The sequence below is a fragment of the Leptonychotes weddellii genome, chromosome 4 (assembly GCF_054177405.1).
Source record: "Leptonychotes weddellii isolate Sample4059 chromosome 4, ASM5417740v2, whole genome shotgun sequence".
Taxonomy (NCBI): domain Eukaryota; kingdom Metazoa; phylum Chordata; class Mammalia; order Carnivora; family Phocidae; genus Leptonychotes; species Leptonychotes weddellii.
Genome location: NC_138372.1, coordinates 38,874,412 through 38,895,699, shown reverse-complemented (window position 1 = coordinate 38,895,699; position 21,288 = coordinate 38,874,412). Strand labels below are relative to the sequence as shown.

Genomic DNA, 21,288 nt, shown 5'->3' with positions numbered 1-21,288 from the left:
CTCTAAGGCCCACTCAGTCCATGTGGGGGTGGCTTCTGCACACCTGGGGTCGGGACAGCTGACAAGGGATGAATCTGCAATTGCTCTCGCCTTTCTCTGCCACACCATGCTTCTGTTGGAGTCGGGCCCTGCGTTGTTTAGGGACTTGGCCCATCTGCAGCCACGGGGACATCCTGGCTGGATGCCCTGTCACACCTGGACAGTGTCACTAGCCAGTGGGGATTTGAATCACGGTTCCATCACCCACTGGCTGTGTGGCTGTGGGCAAGTCACTTGAGCTCCCTGGGCAACCATTTCCTCACATACAAATTGGGGGTTATGGTGGCCTCTGCCTCAGAGGGTTGCCATGGGAATGAGTGGAGATAAGCCACCAAAGGGCAAGAAGGCTGGTCTGGGCTAGATGAAGTGGCACCTGCTCTGCAGGATCCCAGCCCACAGCAGAGTGCGGAAGAGCCCAGGGGGTTGGAGTCATGCAAACCCAGGTGTCTTTCAAGGGGGAGAAAGTGCTCTATACGCCAGGAAGAAAGGGTGGTTCTCCCCATAGCAGATGTCCAAGCTCCATATGAAGGAAGTCACCTGAGCTCAGGCCCGTGTCTCTCTGGAGCCAAAGCCTGGCTCTTCCTTCCAGCCCTTATTGCCTTCTCTTCTCTGGGCCTCACCCTTCCAATCTGTCAAATGGGAATGAAGGCCACCACAGAGATCCTTCCTCGGCAGCCACATGACCCCATCCTTGGCAGCCAAAGCACCTCAGGAAGAATTGAGGAGAAGCAGAGCCCCAGGGAGGAGAAGCCCCAGAAGCCTCATCCAGGAACCTCCGCACAGGGCAGGGCCAGGAGGTGGAAAGGAAAGACAAAGTCCCAAGTGGCTGCTGGGCCCCAGGCCACAGGCCAAGCCCTGCTGGAGCCAGCAGCCCTGGGCCATCTCCTGCTTGGCAGGAGCCACAGCCTTGGGCCCAGCACACTGGGAAGCGGACATGGGCCCCCAGGCAGTGGCCTGTGGTAGAGGAAGGGCACTGGGGCCACCCCAACCTGCGTTTTTGTCTCAGCACGGCCACCAGGAGCTTCGCTGCAAACACCATAATAGTGATCGGAGTGGTTTCTGCCATCTGAGTGCTTGCCAAGTGCCAGACACTGTTCAAAGCGCTTTCTCGTTGAACCACCCTCATAGCACTGTAATCTAGGTATCACGTGGGACAGGGAGACTAAGGCATGCACAGGTTGAGGAACCTGCCAGAGCCACTTGGCTAGTGGGAGGCTGGGATCGAAATCCAGCAAGTCCAGCCACTTCATCTAAGCATGGCACCGCGCTGTGACTCTGGGTCAGCCCCTCGTCCCCTCTGGGCTTCTGTTTTTTCATCTGTCAAACAGCCTCAAGACCCCTCCCTCACAGGAAGCCAAGAGGATCGGATGAGCGTACGTCAAGCACAGTGCCTGGCGCATAGTATGTGCTCTGCTGGTGGCGGCTCCTTTCCCAACCCGGGTGGTTGCTGGGGATCTCTCAGGTGCTAGGCCTGGGCGGGCCTGGCTGGGCCACTGATCTCACACTCCCCAAGGATGCCACTTGAGACCACTGCAAAGCTCTTTCAGCCTCTTCCCACCGGTGATGAGTAGGCTGCGTGGGGTGGGGACGAGATTCCTGTCCCTGGCAGGGGAAGAGGGTGGTAGGCAGACCCTGACCCCTCTGCCCACAGCTCAGCCACACTGCCCATCACCTTCAAGTGCCTGCTGGAAAACAACCACATTGACCGGCGCATTGCCCGCTTTGTGCTGCCTGTGGGCGCCACCATCAACATGGACGGCACCGCACTCTACGAGGCTGTGGCCGCCATCTTCATTGCCCAGGTCAACAATTATGAGCTGGACTTCGGCCAGATCATCACCATCAGGTACATACCTGACACCCATACCCAGTGTAGATTGGCAGGCGGGGAGAGGAGGACACTGGAAGGGCCTTTAGGATTCTTGAGCTCCCAGGTATGGTGGGGTCTCGGGGAAGAGGTTTGTTCCAGGCCACACAGCAAGTCAGTGCTGTGGCTGGATCGTGACCTGGCGTCTGTGACTCAGGGCTCCTTCCCCAGCGGCACCCTGCAGAGCAGGCTGGGAAGCTGAGGCCCAGAGGAGGGCCTGCAGTCTGGACACGCAGGGCAGCGAGGGGGCTGCAGGCAGGCACGGGGTGAGCAGAGGCGGGGGCCAGGACGAGGGACAGAGGGGGGACTGCTAGTGTGGCTGGAGCTGAGGGAAGGGTGCTGGGGTGAGGGGCAGAGGCCGTGGGGAAGGCCTTGCGTGCCAGCCCGAGGGCACAAGGCTGGCCCTGGGAACCAGGCCCCAGAAGCAGGCTGGGCAGGGCTGTGTGGGGTCGACCTGAATCCCCGGGCAGCTTCCTGGAACCCTACCGAGGCAGTGGCTCCAGGGACAGGCTTCTCCACAAACTCCTCAGGAGTTTCTGCTGAGGCCAGGGATGGAGGCCACGGGGCCAGAGGACCTTGAGCAGGGACACGCGCCCCCACTGCGAGAACTTCCCGATGTGGCTTTCCCGACAAGCCTGGCCCCATATGGCTGTCCCCAGAGGCCCTGGCATTCTGGCTTCCTTCTTGGAGCCAGGGCCCCAGCAGCGAGGCCTGCCCCTCCTGCTTCTCCCCCTGCTCTGCCTGCCCCTCCTGCAGCATCACGGCCACCGCGGCCAGCATCGGGGCGGCTGGCATCCCCCAGGCTGGGCTCGTCACCATGGTCATTGTGCTGACGTCCGTGGGACTGCCCACTGACGACATCACCCTCATCATCGCTGTCGACTGGGCTCTGTGAGTGGGGTTCGCCGGGCAGCCGGTGGGGGTGGGGGGTGGGCCGGGGAACTGCGGTGGTTTGGCCCAGCGGGGGTGCCGTGCTCACGGACACCAGCCCAGCCGGTGGCATAGTGTGTGGGGCCCAGTGTCCGAAAACGAAAATGTGCCCACCCCTGTTCAAAACCGATAAAGAACTTCCAGAGGGTGGGAGCAGAGCCTTAGACCCAGCCCAGGCCCTTCTAAGCACGGGCACAGTCACGTGCCCAGGAAGCCAGCCGTGCGTCAACCTGCTCTGGCATCGCCCCCGGTGGGGGGGAGGGGGGGGCTGGTAGGCTCAAGAGGACCCGAAAGGCACCTTGCTGCGGGCCCCAGCCTGGGCTGAGCGCCACCCACCACCAGCTCCTCCTACAGAAAAAAAGTGCCCGCCACTCAGTGCCCACTTTGGCTCACCAGGGACCGCTTCCGCACCATGATTAACGTGCTGGGTGATGCGCTGGCGGCCGGGATCATGGCCCACATCTGCCGGAAGGACTTTGCTCAGGAAACAGGCACTGAGGTGAGAGCAGTGCCTCCCTCCTGGCCTGGCCGCTGAGAGGGTGAGCTGTGGGTGGCGGGGGGGATGTTACCAGGTCCTCTCACCGGGGCCGGCAGCCTTCTGCCCAGCCCTCCCTGCCTCTGGCCTCGGTCTCCTCCTCTGTACGGGGGTGACTGATTCCTCTAACGGCTGCTTGCTGAGCATTCACCACGGCGGTGGGTGGATCGTGGGAGGAGCAGTGGGAACAACGGAAGATGAAGCCCTGGAGCCTGGACCCTCGCATGGAGGTGTGTTTGTCCTGCTGACAACAGTGCAAATGTTTGTACGTCTGCACAGGACTTCATGGTTTTCAGGGCTCCTTCAATAACTCTGTAGCAGGCTCTCCCACTCTGTGTGGGGTGGGGGACAGGCAGGGGAGCCACCAACTCGCTCGCCAGACGGTGTGGCCCTCCTCCACTAAGACAGCCTCAGAAGGAAGCAGGACAGAGTGGAACTGGGGGCCCAGAGAGGGCCTGGGTGACCTATCAAGGTCCCACAGCACATCTGTAGGAAAACCAATCACATGGTTTGCTCATTCAGTCCACCCCAGTGTCTAACCTCACTCCCTCCTGCTGCTACCAAGGCCTGTTTCCCCTCCCCAGAAACTGCCGCCCTGTGAGACCAAGCCGGTGAGCCTCCAGGAGATCGTGGCAACCCAGCAGAACGGCTGTGTGAAGAGCGTGGCTGAGGCCTCAGAGCTGACCCTGGGTCCCGCCTGTCCCCACCACATCCCCGTCCAGGTGGAGCAGGACGAGGAGTCAGCTGCCACCTGTCTGGACCACTGCACCATTGAGATTAGTGAGCTTGAGACCAATGTCTGAGCCTGCAGGGCCGCAGGGGCCAGGGGAGGCCTCCAGGGTTAGGCGCCAAGGGCAAGATCTCAACTCACCTACTTTTCTGAGCACCTGCCAGGAGCCAGGCTCACACACTCTTCCCACCCTTGAGAGGCCAGAATGAGCCCCACTTGTCGGACAGTGGAGTTCCGGAAAGGGAAAAACCGCAGGTGGGAGCCCCAGCTGGAGAATGATGAGCCGGCATGGCCTAAGCCCCGGCTGTGACATGTCTACTGTGATGGCCTAGGAGGGTGGCAGGCAGGCACTATATGGTCTCACTTTCTGGATCACACAGTTGAGGCTCTGTGAGCTGCAAACATTCACGCCAGGTCTCAGCAAATAATGTCAGGGCCAGGACTCTCACTCAAGTCTTTCAAGCCTTGGCCACTCCTTCCCAGAGAACGGGGGCCTGCAGGGCCAGACGCCAAGGGTTTCTGCCCCCCTCCAGGAGCTCTGAGCCACCACTACCTTCAGTTTATGAAGACATAACAACAGCCTGGTTCTGCCCCAGCTGTGTCCCTGCCCAGGCCCGTCCCCCTCCCTGCCCTGTAACACGTGGCCTCAGACAAAGCTCTCCCCGAGGACAGCCCAGCCCAAGGCTGAGGCCCACTGCCTGCCGCGTGCCACAGCCCATCCCAGCAGTTGTCTCTCACAAAGCTCAGCTGACGTGGAGAGGGGATGTCTTCAGAAGAGCTGCAGGGACCCTTAGAGACATCTGGGCCAGCCTGCCACAGGATAGGTAGGCCAGCCAGGACTGGGGAGGCAGGCGTGATGGGATGCTTTGGTCAAGTTGCCCATGGAGCCCTGGGGTCAGCCCTCTACGCAAGCCTGTGTGACGAAGTGGTGTTAGATTTTCTACTCCTTTCTGTGTTTGCATATTCAGTGATAACTAAATAAAGGTATTTTGTTTTTTAAGTCTGTGGGCGTAGCGACCACACCCTGGCCAGCATTTCTTTATTGGGCTAATATAGGCTGTCTGCGATGCAGACTGGCCCGACTGGGCAGCCAATGTAGGGTCAGGCCTGTCCATGTAGCCAGAGGATAGACAGGTCTAGCTGGCCTGGCAGTGTGTGGACAGGCCTGTCTGGGCAGCCAGAGTGCAAACGAGCCTGTCCTGGGGGCTGGAATGAAGCCAGGCCTGTCTGAGCTGTCATAGGTAGGAGGCAGAGTACGAATCAGCTTCCCCGGGGGCCTGTCTCCACAGCCAGTGTGGACAGACCACAGAGATCAGTCCCCACAAAAGAGACAAGTTTCCTCAAATAGTCTGATCCCTTTAGTGAATGCTTTGCTTTCAGGAGCGGACGTGCCCAAAGACATTTCCAGACTCTCCCTCATTCTCCTCAGGCCCAGGGTGCCTCCAGGAAGCTCATAGGGGACACAGAAAAGCCCTGGCCACACGGCCTGTTCTGAATGGGCTCTGGGGAGAAGACGCAGCTCTAGGGTCTTGCACGGAGGAGCCCTGGAAGACACTAAAGCGGGGGGAGGGGATGGGCTTCCCAAAGTCACTCAGAGACTCAGGAGGGCACTTGCCCTCCCAGCCCCCACTCCTGAACTACTTCCTATCCTCCTCCCAGGGCCGCAGTCTGAGGAGTCCAGGAAGGGCCCTGATCCTAGGATCCCCGTTCCATTGCAGAGCCAGGGGCTGGAGGGTCTACCATGGGAACATCCTTCCTTCATTAAGGCCTAATCACCAAAGAGAGGTCAGAGGTCAAGCTATCAGTCATTCCCACAATCATGTGGACGGGCTAAAACATCCCTTCCTCGTGTCACATCTCTAAGGCCCTTTGAGCAGTGGAGCCTGGCCCACCCCAAGGCAGGAATCTGCTCTTTACTGGGCTCGACAGGAGCATGCTTACACACCTCCAGGAGCGGGAGGACACTGCTTCCTGGGCGTCTCATCCACTGTGGGGCGGCTCTGCTCGCCAGAGTTTCTGCTTTGCTCTAAGCCGGGTGCTGCCCCTCCCAGTTCCAGCTCTGGCCCTGCTGGGGCTGGTGGGAGCACTAGACATGTCCGTCATTTCTTCCCTGGGCAGGCTTGCAAAGACCTGGGCCCCCAAGGGACTCTGCTCTAGCTTGGGCCTGCCTCCAGGCTCCTTCCCATCCCAGCCGTCCTGGGGACACCCCCATCAGTGATGCCCGCTCAGGGCGCAGGCGGTCCTCCGGGTAAGCCTGAGTAGCCCAAAGCCAGGAGGTCCTCTGCTCAGATGCTCAGCCTCTGGAAGTGCAGAGTGAGCTCACGTGGTGGTCCTGGCCGGACCTGCTGACCCCCACCAAGCAGACGGGCCACACATGCCTCAGGCCTCCTTACCTGTGACTAAACCCCACACCCCTGGACCTCGGCCCGTGAGATGACTTGTGGGCCCAACAACTAAACTCTGCGCCGACTCCTGCCAGTCTGGACAGGCCCTGAGGTGCTTGTGTCCTGCCCACCCCCAGCCGGGAGCCGGCCCAGCACCTGACAGGAAGCACACACAGACACGGCCACGGGCTGCCAGAAAGGGGTAATGCTTTTATATTAGTTTTTCTGTAACAAGAAAAATCAGCTTTGAGGTGTTGTTTTTTTTTTTTTATCATTTTTTTCTTAAAAAGAATTCAAAGTCCAAAGGCACCCAGAACTCCCCCACAGGCCCAAAGAATAAAAAAGGTATGTCATCAGGGCAGCTGGGCCTTCCTCCTTGCTTAGCCCTGCCCCTCCACCTCACTCCTGCCCAAGGCCCCAGCCGCCCCGGGAGACTTTCCCTCTGGCCTCGGTGGGATTTCTGTCAAAGACGTGCCTGTGGCCGGCCGGGGCATGGCAGGGGGTGACCGCCCCAGCGGCTGGGGGCCAGGGAAGCAGTCCCAAAGGGGGGAACAGAAACGTCAGCTTCTGTGAGTTCCAGAGGGTGGCGGGCCCCTGGCCACAGAGAGCTCCAAGATAACTCTGTCTTCTCCAGTGGACGGATGGACAGACGGCTGAGCAGATGGCAAGCTGTTCTGGCCAGTTCTGGCTGGGGCAAGAGGTGTTGGTGGCAGGGGCCACAGAGGGCTGTCTGCATGTGACTTGTGTGTGTGGGGGGAGGGTGGGGGGTCCATGGTAAAGGGAGCAGGCACCCGTGGGAGCCAGGGCAGGGTCAGACCCTTCCCCGAGTCTGCATGAGTCAGGGGCATGATGGCGATGGAGGGCCTGGGAGGGGAGCGGAACTGTTCGGTGGGCGCCGTGCAGCCCGCGGTGTGTGGACGTGTCGTGGTGCCTGCCCATGTGTGGCTGAGGGTGCTGCCGGAACGGGTGGGGATGGGAGACTGAGTGCTCAGCCTGTGTGGTGGCGGCGGGCGGCTGGTGGGGGCGGCACTGGGTGCGTCTGTGAGCATGGCAGACCGGGGCTCACAGGGCACGGGTACGTGCTGCAGAAAGGGGTCCGGCGGTCCGCTGTCCTGCAGAACATGTGGAAGAGTCAGGGGCAGACCTGCCAGCTTTGGGAAGGTGGGCTCGAGCTAGGAGGCCCCCCTGAGGGGACTCTGGGAGGGCTAGGCCACTGCAGGCGGGAGGGGGAGTTGCCCCTGGGGGCCCAGAGCCAGCAGGCCACCCACTGGGCAGTGTTCTCGCTGACTGGCCAGGCCTGGTATCGACTCGCCTCTGGCCACTCCCCAGGGCCCCTCCCAGGCAACCCCCCAACAGACCTGCCTGAGGCCAATGGCCTCCAGAGGGGGCAGATTCTCCCCCATCCCAGGACTCCACAGCCCCCTCAGGAGGGCCAGAGCATCCTCACTGAACAGCTGGTCACCCCCCCTCCCTGATCCCCAGCTCTGCCTGAGGACAATTTCTAGACAGGAGGTCTCCACCTTCTCCCCTAGGGCCCCAGCAGCAGCGGAAGGGGACTCCCAAGCATGGCCTCTGGGCCTGTTCTCCGAGCTAGGATAACGACCCCAGCCACATCCTTCTGTCAGCCCCACCTCCCTCTGTCATCCCCCCATGGGGTCCTCACCACCACCCTGCAGTCTCCTCTCTGACCCAAGCCCCTACTTCAAGTCAGTGTCCTAACAGTGGCCCAGGGGCCCCTTCCCATGGTCACAGCCTGACCCTGTGACCCTGCCAGCTCAGCTCATTCTGACCACAGCTCTCCTCCCGGCTACTCACCACACGGTGCCCACTCTCCAGCGTCCCTCTCCAGAGGCCCTGCCCACCCCACTCTCCTGTCTACACCTCCTTCCCTTCCCAGACTGACCCCCGGGGTCCACGCTGCAGCCATTCGCTTGCCAGTACCCTCAACATCCTCGTTCCTTACCCTTCTGTCCCACACACCTGGCCAAAAACCCCGCCACGGATGGATCCAATGGCCCATCTTCTCCACACCCACCCCGGTCAGCCGAGCGCCTCCTGCTGCACAGAGAAAACAGAAGGCTGAAGGCATCGGGCTGATAGGACTGCGTGTCCAGCCACCAAGCCACTAAGCTGTGTGTGACTGCAGCCACTCGGTCCTCCGTCCCTCCTGCCAAAGCCGGTCCCTCCTACCGTCTCTACGGGGCTAGCTTCGCCCTGCTCTCCTCTGTCCCGTCTTTAACCCCCTCCTCCAGGCCAGCCCCTCCCCATCAGCACTCCAACCGGCTCTGTTTCTGAACAGGGCAAGAGGTAATTGGAGCCCCGCCTGAACTTCACACCGCCGTCCCCCTGCCACCCTCTCATGTCCTCTCTTCACAGCCAAACTTCTTGAGAGAGGTGTGTATGCTCCGTGGGGTCTCTGCTTGCCAGCTCCTTTCTCCACCCCCACTGCCCTTGAGGCCACTCCCCCACAAGGTCACAGCTGAGCTCCTCGTGGACAAATCTGGGGGTTCCTTGCTAGGGCTCCCGCCACCTGCCTCTCAGCAGCACTAACACGGCTGCTCTCTCCACAAGGGCCTTGTGCATGGGGACACAGTGTGTAGTCGCATGCACGCGTCCTCCACGCGTGTGCAAGCACGTACCCGTTCTGCGCCTGCGGATGTTCCATGGAGCACGTGCATGTGTGTCTGTGTGCACTATGCGTTCTGCAAGTGTGTGCTCTGTGCGAGCGTATGCGTGTTTATTTTTTTTTTTTAAGATTTTTAATTTTTTATTAGAGAGAGAGCGAGCACAAGCAGGGGGAGCGGCAGGCAGAGGGAGAGGGAGAAGCAGGCTCCCTGCTCAGCAGGGAGCCCGATGCGGGACTCGATCCCAGGACCCCAGGATCATGACCCCAGCTGAAGGCAGACGCTTAACCGTCTGAGCCAGCCAGGCGCCCCGAGTGTATGTGTGTCTAGACACACGTGTGAGCATGGGTACATGTGTGTGCACAATGTGCCCACGTGGGGTGTTTGTTTTGCACATGCACATAATCTCCCTCTGTCCTTGACTGCCTGGGGTTTTCCTACCTCCTTCCCTCCCTGCTTCCCTCCAGCCCCTTCCGCAGGCTCCCTTGCAGCTGGCCATGGCCTCACACTCTCCCCAAGCAAGCTCCCTGAGCCTCCTGTGGCCTCCGGACTATTTCTAGGCTGATGATGGCTGGACCCCCATCTCCAGCCTAGACCTCACTCTCCAGCCCCAGACCCGTATATCTGGCCCACCCCTGGGCAGCCGCCTGAGCACCGCCCCCACCGGCCTATCTAACTCAACATTCCTACCACCTCAACAAATCTGCTCCCCCAGTACTATCATCCTCCCGGGATTCCAAGCTAGGTCTGGGGGCTTGTCTTCTCCCTCACCTCATGCCCAGCAGGGCGACTCTGGCCTCTGGAGTCTGCTTGTCCCTCCCCAAACCCCTTCAGGACATCTGCTTGTGTGCATCCTCACTGGCTCCCCCATCACCTGCGGCCTGGCTCACAGCAGTAGCCTTCTCCTGGGCGCCCATATCCATTCCCTGCTTCCACCGTCCCAGCCCCTGCGCGTGTCCCATTGGGGTGCTCATCACCTTGGAGAGTCCCCAGCCTGTGCCGGCCTCCCACAGGCTTGCCAGCCCCTCACCCAGGGCCCATACTGGGGTCAGGGACAGGACACTGGTGGGGAGAGGTCAGTGCGCCCCCACACAGACCACCTACCTATGTCACATCCGGTTCACCCTGTCACTATCGCCTCTCCTCATCCTCTTCATCCTCGTCCTCCTCGTCTTCCTCATCTTCTTCCTCTTCCAACTGGCCCCGGTCCTTGGAAACGTCAGCAAACTCAAAGTTGCCTTCTATGTCCAAGACCTGCAGGTGCTTCAGCCTCCGGAAGGCACTTTCCACCACGGAGCCCACAGCCAGCTTGTTAAACCTGTGCGGGCCGCCATGTGCGGTCAGTGCCAGAGGCCTGACCCTCAGAGTCCCCACCCCCACCCACCCTAGCAGGGAAAGAGGGAACAAGATCTCCAGGAAGAGGGCACAGTAAGCACAAAAGGGGTGCAGGGCTGGGGGGGGGCAGTGCTGAGAAGCAAGGTGCATCATGTAAGTCCCAGCTGTTCAGTGTGGCTATAGCTTGGAGCGGGGAGTGAGCCCAGACCCTGGGCCACTCATCTCCTACAGTGAGGGGCAGGCCCCCATCTGCAAATGCTCCAAGATTTGGGGGTGGCAGACGTGGGCGCCTCCTCTCTGCCTGGGATTACCTCCCTCTGGGATTAACCCCAAGGCCTGGGGCTCCAGGGTTGCCAGCCTAGAGTTGCCTGGTATGGCGTGGTACATAGGCAAGGCCATGGTCAAGCTGGGCCAGGGCGGCACTCGGGCTGAGGGGAGGCAGAGGCTGGGCTCTGATATCAGGCCCCTCAACTCTTTGTGCGTTAGTCCCCCACAGGAGCCAAGGCATAGGTCACACTCTACCCCAACCCAGCCACCAATCCCCTGCAGGTGCACATTCTGCCTTCTCGAATCTTCCCCTTCTCTCTGAGTCCGGGGGTTGGTTAGGTAGGATGTTGGGAAGAACCACCCTGACTCTGCTGTCCTGGGGAGTGGGCTCCCCCATTAAAATCATCCTAGGGGCACCTGGGTGGCTCAGTCAGTTAAGCGCCAAACTCTTGATTTCGGCTCAGGTCAGGATCTCAGGGTCGTGAGATCGAGCCCCACCTCGGGCTCCATGCTGGTCATGGAGCATGCTTAAGATTCTCTCTCTGTCTCCCTCTGTCCTTCTCCCCTCTCCCTCTGTCTCTTTAAAAAAATAAAATAAAATAAAAAATTCATTCTAAACCCCACAGCTCAGTGAGGACCTGAACATCTGCCATCTGAGGCCCAGGCTCAATTCTGGCCAGCTGCGGGCACAGCAGTCACCTGCACTCTCTGGTACCCCTTCCCGCCACAGTAACATCAATAACGCCCACACGCACAGCTTGTTAAAGTTTCTGAAGTCCTTTTACAAACCTATAAACCTCACCAGGCCCGGCCAGACTGTCCCCACCCTTGAGAGCTGATGAAACAGAGGCTGAGGGGGGTGTGGGATGTACCCAGGGTCACACAGCCAGTCAGTGAAGCCAGGCTTCGAACACTGATCTACCTGGGAGCTGTTCCCGGATGCCTCAGCGATCCTGCCAGAGCCAGGCTGACCCTGGGGGCCCTCCTACCTGAGAAAGATCCCTTTGAGGTTGGGTGTGGAGTCGAAGGCATTGGCGGGCACGGTGCTAATCTTGTTGTTCTGCAGGTACAGGTACTCGAGGGACTCGGGGAGCCCCTCGGGGATCTCTGTGAGTTGATTCCCAGCGATGTCCAGCAGCTGTATGAGTGACCAGGGGAGTCAAAGCACTTAATGTCTTGCACAGATCCCACCCACCCCGTGGTCTATCTAAATCTTATGACAACCCTGTAAGGTGGGATCTAGAACTACCCCCATTTTCCAGGAGGGGAAACAGAGGCTCAGAGAGGTTAAGAGATCTGTCCAAGGCCACGCAGCCTGCATGAGGCTGGAACCCCAACCCTTGTTCTAACTATGTCCTGCCCAGCTCCTTCTGCCTTTCCACATGAATTCACAGCCAAGATATCTGGGTGGCACAGTCCCTCCTCCTTGGCACGCCTGTCCCCCACATCAGACTGAAGGCCCCAGAAGGGCAGAGGCCAGGGATCCTCCAGTCTTTGAATATCCCCACACTGGTCCCAGATGAGGGTGGGGGTGGGGGTGGGGGTCCATACGGGTGGGGCTGCTCATTCACGGACTTCAGAGGCCATGTGGGCAGAGGCTGGGAGCAAGGCTTTGAGGCCCACAGTGACCCTGGCACGGCAGCCAGCCCTAGGCTGGTCAGTCTCGGGGTCGGCACATGCCTAGAGTGCCGGCCGCAGGTGGCCAGGGAAATGGGGTGGTTTTCCCAGGGCGGAGCAAACATGCGGTGGCAGGAGACCTGGACGTGCATGGGCCCAGCGCCCTGCCTTCCCCCAGGCCATCAGCACACACTCGCTCCCACACACCTGGGCAGGTATGGGTGCTTCCATCCTCCCTGAGCTCCCTTCCTCACCCCGACAGGCTGAAGCTCAGGGTCAGGAAACTGGGGGCCATGAATCGAGATTCAAGATTCAAGGGGAAACAAGCTTTACACACCTTGGGGAGCCTCCCCGTCACCTCCCCTACCCAGCAGGAATCCCTGCTCCCCGCTGTGTTCCCACCACACAGCCCTGGCACCGCCTCATTCGTTCCAAACATCCTCAGTGCCCACGGGTGCCGGGGAAATGGAATTCACGGAGATGCTGCCCCTGCCATTCGAGGCTGCGGGCGGGGGTGGACCCGAAATCTGACGACAGCTGGTGGAACTGGGCTGTGTGGAGGGGACGCAGGGGAGCACAGCAGCTGGCACAGGCGGGGGCTCTGAAGCAGGGGGAGCAGCTGCTTTAGAGAGAGATCCCACAGTGCGAGGAAGAACCCCCCACCAGACACCTCATCCCTGACTGAAGTCACCCAGGCCGCACCTGCCCATCACTGAGGGCTTCCTGAAGGAGGTGACACCTGGACTAAGTCCTAGGTATATCACAAGCTCTAGGAGGGTAGTGCCCCTCCATCTGTCTTACTCCCCGCCAGGTCCTCAGTTCTAGAGCAGCTGTGTCTGCACATGGTGGAGGCCCGCGACAGGCTGCGGAGCGAAGGAGTGAGCAGGTGTTAGCAGGGTGCTGGGCTTCAGCGGCGGGGCCAGGAGGAATGACACCCAGTGTGCCTGGGAGGCTAAGGAGCTTGGCTGGGAGCAGAAGCAGGCCAGCCCTGAGAACTGTGGCAAGGATTCTGCTCTGGGTTCTAAGAGCAATGGGGAGCCATGGGAGGGTTCTGAGCAGGACTGGAAGGTGAGCGTGTGTTTTTCAAGATACCCACCAACTGCACATGGGATGTAGGAGTGGAGAGCTCCTGTGGAGCTGGGGTCCAGGTGAGAAATGGGGGTGTCTTGGCTTGGAGTAGGGGCAGTAGGGATGGAGAAAAGTGAGTTGAGAGGTGTGACAGTAGAAATGGCAGAGTTCAGTAACAATGGGTGTTGGGGGCAGTGGCATGAAAAGGGGGTGTCAGGGGCAGCGTCCGGGTCTCCCGTGGGCACCCCTTCAGCGAGTTAGAAAATGGAGTAGGTGGAGCAGGTGTGGAGGAGAAGACGATGGGATCTGGGCTCCTGAGGACAATCCACGAGGGCCTGGCCCAGGCAGCTGGATCCCGGTGTCTGGCCCCAGCTCCCACCCTGATCCGCCCTCAGGGCTGAGCCCTGCCTGCCTGCCCCCTCCCACTCTGTGGGCTCGCCCCTGCACCCCCCTCAGATATGCTCATCATGACTGCTCTCCCAAAATACAGGTGCTGTGAGCCTACCACACAGAGGTCCCCGGGGCCAGCAGTGAACACAACAGACTAAAATGCCTGCCCCTCATTCTAGCAGAAGGGCAGACAACAAACAAGCAGACAGATGACCTAATGCCCAGAGGGATGAGGATTATGAAGAAAAACAAAGCACAGGAGGGTGATAGCTGGTGAAGGAAGACCTCCCAAGCAGGTAACATTTGAGCAGAGCCCTGAGAGACAGGGAGGAGCAAGTCCGGGGGTGGGGGGTGGGGGGTGGAGGGTGTACATTTGGGGAAGGGGTCCCCCCAACCCCCTGTAGTGCAGCAGAGTGGGGGCACTTCCTGACCTTGCAGCACCAAGGCCCTGCCTCCCAGATTTCTCTACTCAAGTTCCCTCTTGGTCCTCACTGAGTGGGGGCTTTCACTTACAGCCAGATACCCCAACTGACTCAGACTGTGGCCACAGCAGCCTCGCCCACTCAGCAGCCCCAGCATGCCTCAGGTAGCCTCCCCCAGCCCTCCGCACCGGGAGGTCAGCCTGCCTCCCAGACCTTGCGCCCTCCCCTCCCCCAAGCCCAGCCTTTCCCAGCCACCTGTTCCTGAGCCTTCAGATGGGTGAGCTTGACTCTCCAGTGCCCCCCGCACCGGCCCCACCCGCCCCTGGACCTTGGGCCTCCTACTTGCAGCCATGAACCCCCTTATCCCCACAGCCCTCCTGCAGGTGCTGAGCTCAGGCCGGCCATAGCAGCCGCTCGCTGCTGTGCCTGGCATGCCAGCCATACCGACTGCTTCCTGGTCTAGCCCCCACCCCACGGCCAGGCCCTCCCACCCACCCCTCAGCTGAGCCCACACGATGGGTGGGCGCGGGGCAGCCATGGCAGCCGCACCCCACCGGGCATGACCCAGCCCCTTTCCCCTCGCCCTTACCTGCAGATGGGCCAGGTCCGCCCAGGCCCGGGGGCCCAGGGCCCGGCTGCGCAGCCGGTTGCCGGTGAGGTAGAGCTCACGCAGCTGGGCCATGCCGGCCAGCGCCCCGCGTGCCAGGGCGGCCAGCTCGTTGCGCTTGACCTTCAGCACATGCACGTTGCGCGGCAGCCCGGGGGGCAAGGTGTGCAGCCGGTTACCGGACAAGTCCAGCGAGCGCAGCAGGCGCAGCTTGCGGAAGGCATCGCGGTGCACCTGCGGGCTGGTGATGCGGTTGTAGCTGAGGTTGAGCTCCTCCAGGAAGTAGGTGGTGGCGAAGTCGTCGCGGCCGATGCCGGTGATCTGGTTGTGCAGGATCATGAGCGTGCGCACGCGGCGGGGCAGGCCGCTGGGCACGCGCTCCAGCGCGTTGTTGTACAGGTGCACCGTGTGCAGCCGCTTAAGGCCCTGGAAGGCCCGAGGGTGGATGCCGCGCGCGTGCAGCTGGTTGCTGTGCAGCAGCAGGTACTCGAGGCTGCGGATGGGCGTCAGCACGTCTGCGTCCACGCTCCGGATGGCGTTCTTCTCCAGGTGCAGCAGCACCAGGCTGCGCGGCAGCCCCGCGGGGACCCGCGACAGGTTGTTGCTGGACAGATCGAGGTACTCCAGGCTGGAGAGCTTCCTGCGGGGGCGGGGGCGGGGGGGGGGAGGCGGGATGAGGATGGTTGGCGGGGGCCCACGTGGTGCTTCTTGCCATCATTCCTCCCGAGGGAGACGGCAAGGGAACTGCGTCTAATTCATCCCAGCTCTGCCACTGGGTGACCCACGAGGGGACCTCAGTCCTCTCCCGCCTCTCCTTGGGTTGATGCAACGCTGTATTGGTGTAGGAAGAATCTAGCGTGGTTTCTGACACAAAGGAGCTTCTCTGAAGACCAGTTGTTTAAGGCCTTCTGTAGCCACCCTGGGCCTAAAAAGTGAAAATTCATTTGCCTTCAACAAATACACTCCAGTCTCAACTTTGTACAAGAAGCCAGCCTCTGAAGATGCCTCACCGGAACTTTGGCGGGCTTTATCTACACATCACTCGTTCTCGGGGACAGAAATGTCAGCAGAGTCACAGCCCCAAAGTTCCTTCCCCAGGAAGCTGGCCAGGGACAGGTGGGGGGTGGGGGGTGTGTGCGCGAGGCCCTGGCTGCTGGGCCGGGGGAGCAGCGTCCCGGGTCCCGGGCTCCCACAGGGGGCCCAGGCGGGGCTTACCAGAAGGTTTCGTTGTCCAAGCCCTCGTCAGTCAGGTAGTTGTTCTGCAGGTACAGCTCACGCAGGTTGCTCAGCTCACTGAAGGCACCTGGTGGGATCTTCTCCAGCTTGTTGTTCTAAGGGGTGGGATGGTCGGGAGGGGAGCATGAGGGACAGCCAAAGGGTGAGGGCAGGGCCTTGGAGTGAGATGTGGAGAGGGGCCTGGGGAGCCGTGGGAGGAGGGCCAGGCCTGGAGCATTCTGCATGTGATATCGACAGCCCGGTACCTGGGCTTCTGCCTCGTTCCCTACAGTGGACACTGTGCCCTCTGGCCTGTGCCCAGGGCCCCACAGCCTCACCACTGGGCCTAAGTGGACCGGGGCTCTTCCCCCACTGCAGGTCCCTACTCTTTTGCTGCCCCTCCCCACGCTCTCCCTCCCACCTTGAGATGCAGCTTATAGAGGGCAGGCGGCAGGTGCTTGGGCACATGGCGCAGGAAGTTGCTGGACAGAATGAGGATCTCGACGTTGCTAGAGCCGTTGAACATGTTGTCGGGCAGCCCGGCATCCGCAAGCTTGTTGTTGTGCAGGTACACGGACCTGGGGAATGAGGCGCAGGTCCTCACCCACCCGGGCCCCCTCCACCAGCTCGCCTGATGAGCCTTCAGACCCTGCCCAGGTTGGGCCTGGGCCCAGGGTACCCTCCTCCCATTTGAAGAACCTCAGACCCCTCCCAATCCAGGCCCCCCTACACAGCCAAGGAGACCAAGGACCCACCTGAGGCTGCCGCACACCTCAGTGGCAGAAACAGGATTCTGGACCCCTGCCTGGCAACTCCACGCAGCTGGCTCTGAGTTCTGTGGGACTTCCCGCAGATGGGGACTGTCCCTGCCACCCCTTTGTCTCAAGTGTCCAGTACAGGGCCCAGCTCAGACGAGGTGACCTCTCATTCATTCAGCAAATATATAGTGAGTGTCCCTATGTGCCAGGACTATTCTAGACTCTGAAGAGATAAGCCGTGGACACAACCAACAAGACCCTGCCATCATGCCGCTAACATACTAGAGGGAGCAAAGACCAGAAATAAGAGAAACAGAAGATATTTAAACATGGAAGATATAACTCATTCTTGCTGTGTGACCTCTCTTGGGCCTCAGCCTTCTCATCGGTGGGATGGGACCACACAGTGACCCTGGCTCCTTCGGGGGATGGAGCCAATCAAGTGAGGTGACAGATTACGGGACAGAAGCAGCACCGGGGGTTGTCAGTACCCCCTAGCACCACCCTGCCCTGTTCACACCCCTCTGCTAGGAGGCCTCACTCCTTCCAAAGCAGCTCTCAGTGAGAGCCAGCTCTACCTGTTGGAAGATGCTTCCTTCCCCCACGGGCTGCGGAAGGAGGGAAAAACCCTCACCCAGCTCCCCACAATTCCGCAGACATCACTCTCTGATCTCATCTCCTGGGCAGATTCCTCTCAGCCTTCAGATCCTGCAGCCCAGGCATCCCCACCACAGCGCTGAGCCAGGGGCATCCTGCCAGCTGCCCAGCATGCCCCTCCTCCAGGGCCTGTCTGGGCTTTCTCCGCCTTGCTCAGGGCTGGGAGTGTCTGTCTCAGCTCCTCCCTCTTCCCCAGCCCGAGCCCAGGGCCCCATCCGACTTCTCACCTCAGGTTTGGCTTCTGGCCGAAAGTGAGCCCGTAGATCTTGGTGAGATAGTTGGCAGCGAAGTCCACACTGATCAGGGTATTTGGCAGGAACCGGGGTGCCAAGGTCAGCTAGAAAGGGAAGAGTTGGGGCAGAAAGACCAATGGAGGGCAGAGGCGGACTCTGGGTCCCCTCCAATTTGTCACCTGCTTGCAACCAGAGCCATCTTTCTCAACTGGAAACCCATCCCACTCCCCTGATAACACAAAAACAGAACCTCCATGGCTCCCTCCAGCCCTGAACATGGAAAGCCCTCTAGGCCTGGAGAGTCCTCCTGGTCTCTCCCCTCATTGCTCCCCAGCACAGACTCTCTGTACAGCCACCATGAGGACCCACACTCCTCCAGACAACCCCCCCCCTCCCCGCCCCAGTATCTAGCCTTCATTCATTCAACAGTAGGCCCTGAGTCTGCAACATTGCAGGCCTGGTTCCAGGTGCTGGACATGCCCTGGGGAACAAAACAGAGAAGTGTCCCCATCCCCACCCCCTAAAGCTTGCATCTTAGTGGAGAAGACAAGGAACAAGGAACAAAAGTATCGGAGAGTGGTAACACGTTAGAACAGACTGAAGACAGAACAACTGGGTTGGGTGCGCGGGGAACAGGGGACACTTAAGGCATGAAGGCACCGCTAATGCCATCTGAGGGAAGAGCACCCATGGCGGCAGGGGCAGCGAGGGCAGGCCCCGCGTGGGGGCTGCCACATCCAGGGGCTGGAGTAGAGGGAGTGAGGGGGAACAGGAGTTGTGAGGCCCACACACAGGCCCTCCGACCACAGGCCACGGGGAGAAGCGTGGCTTTCATTCCGGTTGGAAAGTGAAGCCTTGGGAGTGTTTGAGCTGGGGAAGGGGGGATGAAGGGGCTGGTGGACCAGGGCCAGAGGGGAGCCGAGGGCTCACAGTGGGACTGGGTGTGGGTGAGCAATGCACCCTGGATTTGTGGCTCAGACTCAGATTTTTTTTTTTTTAAGATTTTATTTATTTATTTGAGAGAGACAATGAGATAGAGAGAGCATGAGAGGGGATAGGTCAGAGGGAGAAGCAGACTCCCCGCCGAGCAGGGAGCCCAACGCAGGACTCGATCCCAGGACTCCAGGATCATGACCTGAGCCGAAGGCAGTCGCTTAACCAACTGAGCCACCCAGGCACCCCTCAGACTCAGATTTGAGTCTTGAGTGGGAGGAGTAGAAAGGGCTGGGGACGGCCATTGCATATGGCCATGATGCAGATGGGTGCTAAAGCCCAGGGAGGGGATGGGTCTCCTCGAGAGAGCTCAGAGAGAAGGGGCCAAGACAGAGCCCTGGGACACACCAACTGTTTTGAAGTCGAGTGCCTTTGTGCCTCTTCTCCTGCCGTCTCTTCAGCAGTGCCTCCCCCTTAGGGCCCCTGGCCAAAATCCTGTTACCCTTCATGGCCCTGCTCAAATGACACCTCCTCCAAGAAGCGCTCCAAGTACCCCCTCGCTAGTGGGGATGAGCTGTCACCCCCTACACTTCCGTAAGGCCTGGGCCTCTGTTTTCATTATCTGGCCACTCTGATGCCCTGCATTAAAGTGTGGGGTCCTACCAGGACCATGTCTGAGCAGCAAGGGGGACCCAGCGGCCACCCTCGAAAAGGCCCTAGTGAAAGTTCCCTGAGCTCAGCCCCAGACACCAGGGGGCCCCTTACCTTGTTATTGGCCAAGTACAGGTAATTGAGGTTGGTCAGATGTTCAAAAGCCTCCTCCGGGAGCCCTTCAAAGGACAGGCATCGGTCAGAGCCCTGGATGAAGGAGATGCTACAGGGGAGCACGCCACCACCAACCCCCGCAATGCCCACCCCACTGGCCAGGACGGGGGAGGGCCCCCCTTGAGACAGGCTGGGTTCCGATCCCTTCTCAACCAGTCCCTGCAGGCCTGCCCAGCCCTCTCTTCTTTCCCCTTGCTCACAGGGGCCCCGGCTGAGAGGAGCAGGCGGAAAGGGCTCAGAAATGACCAGTCCTTCACCTGCTCGGGGCCACCCTGGCAGGAATGGGTCTTCATCAGGTCAGGCCACAGGGCAGAGGACCCAGCCCCACCCTTCCCCACCAGGAAGGAGTGCTCCCCTCAGGTGTCAGAGACCCTCCTGACACCCAGCCGCAGGGCAGGGTGGGGCAGGGGCCCCTGCACCTCCCCACCACCTGGCCCAGCCCTGTCCCAAGCTGGCAGATGTGATGTCAGGACTTGGCTGTCGCTGGGAGGCCAGCCAAACTGGCCCTTCTCCAGTCCTTAGGCCAGCCTCTGACACTCAGTTCCGGGCTCCCAGCCCCTGGAGATGCTGGGACTCAGCCAAGTATCTAAGGAGAGGGAACAGTTACATAAACTGCGCGGCGTCCCTCCGGGGTCGGCCCTGCTGCCGCTGAGTAGAGTGACGGCCACCGAGAGCGTTCAGCACCATGAAGGATGCTGCTGTGTTAACTGCTAGGAGCAACGAAGCAGTTATAGTAGTTACCCTATAAGCTACCCTATAAGCTCAGCTATGAATTAAAAAACACAAAGAAAAAAAAAGCCTAGATTGGACTATGGGGAGGGTTGTTCAACTGTATAAACTTCTCAAAACTCATCAAACTGTACTTTCACGTTGGGTAAACATTACAGTATATAAGTTAGACCTCAATAAAGTGGTTTTTTAAAAAGTGGAAAGAAATATACCAAAACATCAATACTGATGAACTCTGCATGGCAGAATTATGAGTGGGTTTTTTCTTTTCCATTTCATTTTCTACATTTCCAAATTTTCTATTATAATCATAAATTATTTTCCTATCAGAAAAAAAATAACCTTTTACAAATCGAGGATTCTACAGCTCTTTGATTCTAAAGGCCTTCTGTGAATCTACCTACGAGCTCTGACAAAGGCCCTGGGAATCAAAGCTTCTTTGATTCTCAGGCACACCCGGGGGCGGGGGGGGGGGGTGCCTCTCAGGCAACCTCGGGGAGCCCCTTGCCCATGGGGCCTTGCTGCTGGCCCAGCCCTGCTGTTTTCCATATCCCAGGATCCGCGGGGTGGAGCTCTTCCCATGGGCACCAGTGCCCCGCCTGGTGTCCCCGGCCCGGGCTCTGGGGCATCCCTCACCTCGGGAAGTCAGGCGATTGTTCTGGAGGTTCAGAGTTTCCAGCCGATGCAACCTGGAGAGCTCCCCGGGGTAGATCTTCTCCAGCTGGTTGTTCTGGGGGTTGGGGGACAGGGGTGGTGAGGAGGCCTCACTAGAGGCCCAGGGCTCCTGCCTCAGTAGAGACTCACCCCCACCCCAGTCCCAGGAGCCAGTCCCTCGGTTGGGCACCTCCGTTGGGGTTCACCCCCATGCAGACAGACCTGGGGCTGGGCCAGGCCTGGGTCTGAGCATGGGAGGCCCAGCAGTGACCACAACAGACATGCAGGTCTCACCTTCTAGGAGCCCATACATGGGCACCTAGAGACAGTTCAAACTTGGAGTGCATCTCCCCTCCAGACCTGCTCCTTTCATGTTCCTACTTGGTGACAGGCATCCCCAGCCCGTTCTCCCCACCCCAAGCCAGAAAATACTTTGGGTTCCCTTTCTTGATGGGGAAAAACCTGTGGT

General features: G+C 60.0%; 2 protein-coding genes across 7 annotated transcripts in view; one reads left to right on the top strand and one right to left on the bottom strand.

Annotated features, from left to right (window-relative positions):
* The window catches only part of SLC1A7 (solute carrier family 1 member 7), a 43,266-nt gene extending 38,160 nt beyond the window's left edge, over positions 1-5,106 (top strand). The window contains exons 8-11 of the mRNA XM_081816963.1: positions 1,691-1,885; positions 2,663-2,797; positions 3,233-3,335; positions 3,956-5,106. Of these exons, the coding sequence (XP_081673089.1) occupies positions 1,691-1,885; positions 2,663-2,797; positions 3,233-3,335; positions 3,956-4,174 (652 nt within the window). The 3' untranslated portion in view covers positions 4,175-5,106. The remainder of the gene's footprint in view (positions 1-1,690; positions 1,886-2,662; positions 2,798-3,232; positions 3,336-3,955) is intronic.
* Positions 1-21,288, bottom strand: part of PODN (podocan) — a 58,376-nt gene that overhangs the window by 29,287 nt on the left and 7,801 nt on the right. For 2 of the 6 annotated variants that reach the window (XM_081816947.1, XM_081816949.1), the window contains 9 exons: positions 20,802-20,895; positions 19,377-19,441; positions 17,673-17,782; positions 16,452-16,608; positions 16,031-16,146; positions 14,798-15,455; positions 11,701-11,849; positions 10,214-10,427; positions 6,676-7,597 (listed from right to left, as the gene is read on the bottom strand). In XM_081816947.1, the coding sequence (XP_081673073.1) occupies positions 10,241-10,427; positions 11,701-11,849; positions 14,798-15,455; positions 16,031-16,146; positions 16,452-16,608; positions 17,673-17,782; positions 19,377-19,441; positions 20,802-20,895 (1,536 nt within the window). In that variant the 3' untranslated portion in view covers positions 6,676-7,597; positions 10,214-10,240. Of the gene's footprint in view, positions 1-6,675; positions 7,598-8,448; positions 8,544-10,213; positions 10,428-11,700; positions 11,850-14,797; positions 15,456-16,030; positions 16,147-16,451; positions 16,609-17,672; positions 17,783-19,376; positions 19,442-20,801; positions 20,896-21,288 lie in introns of those variants that run through there. The other 4 variants (XR_014144508.1, XR_014144507.1, XR_014144509.1 and 1 more) reach the window with 4 other exon arrangements.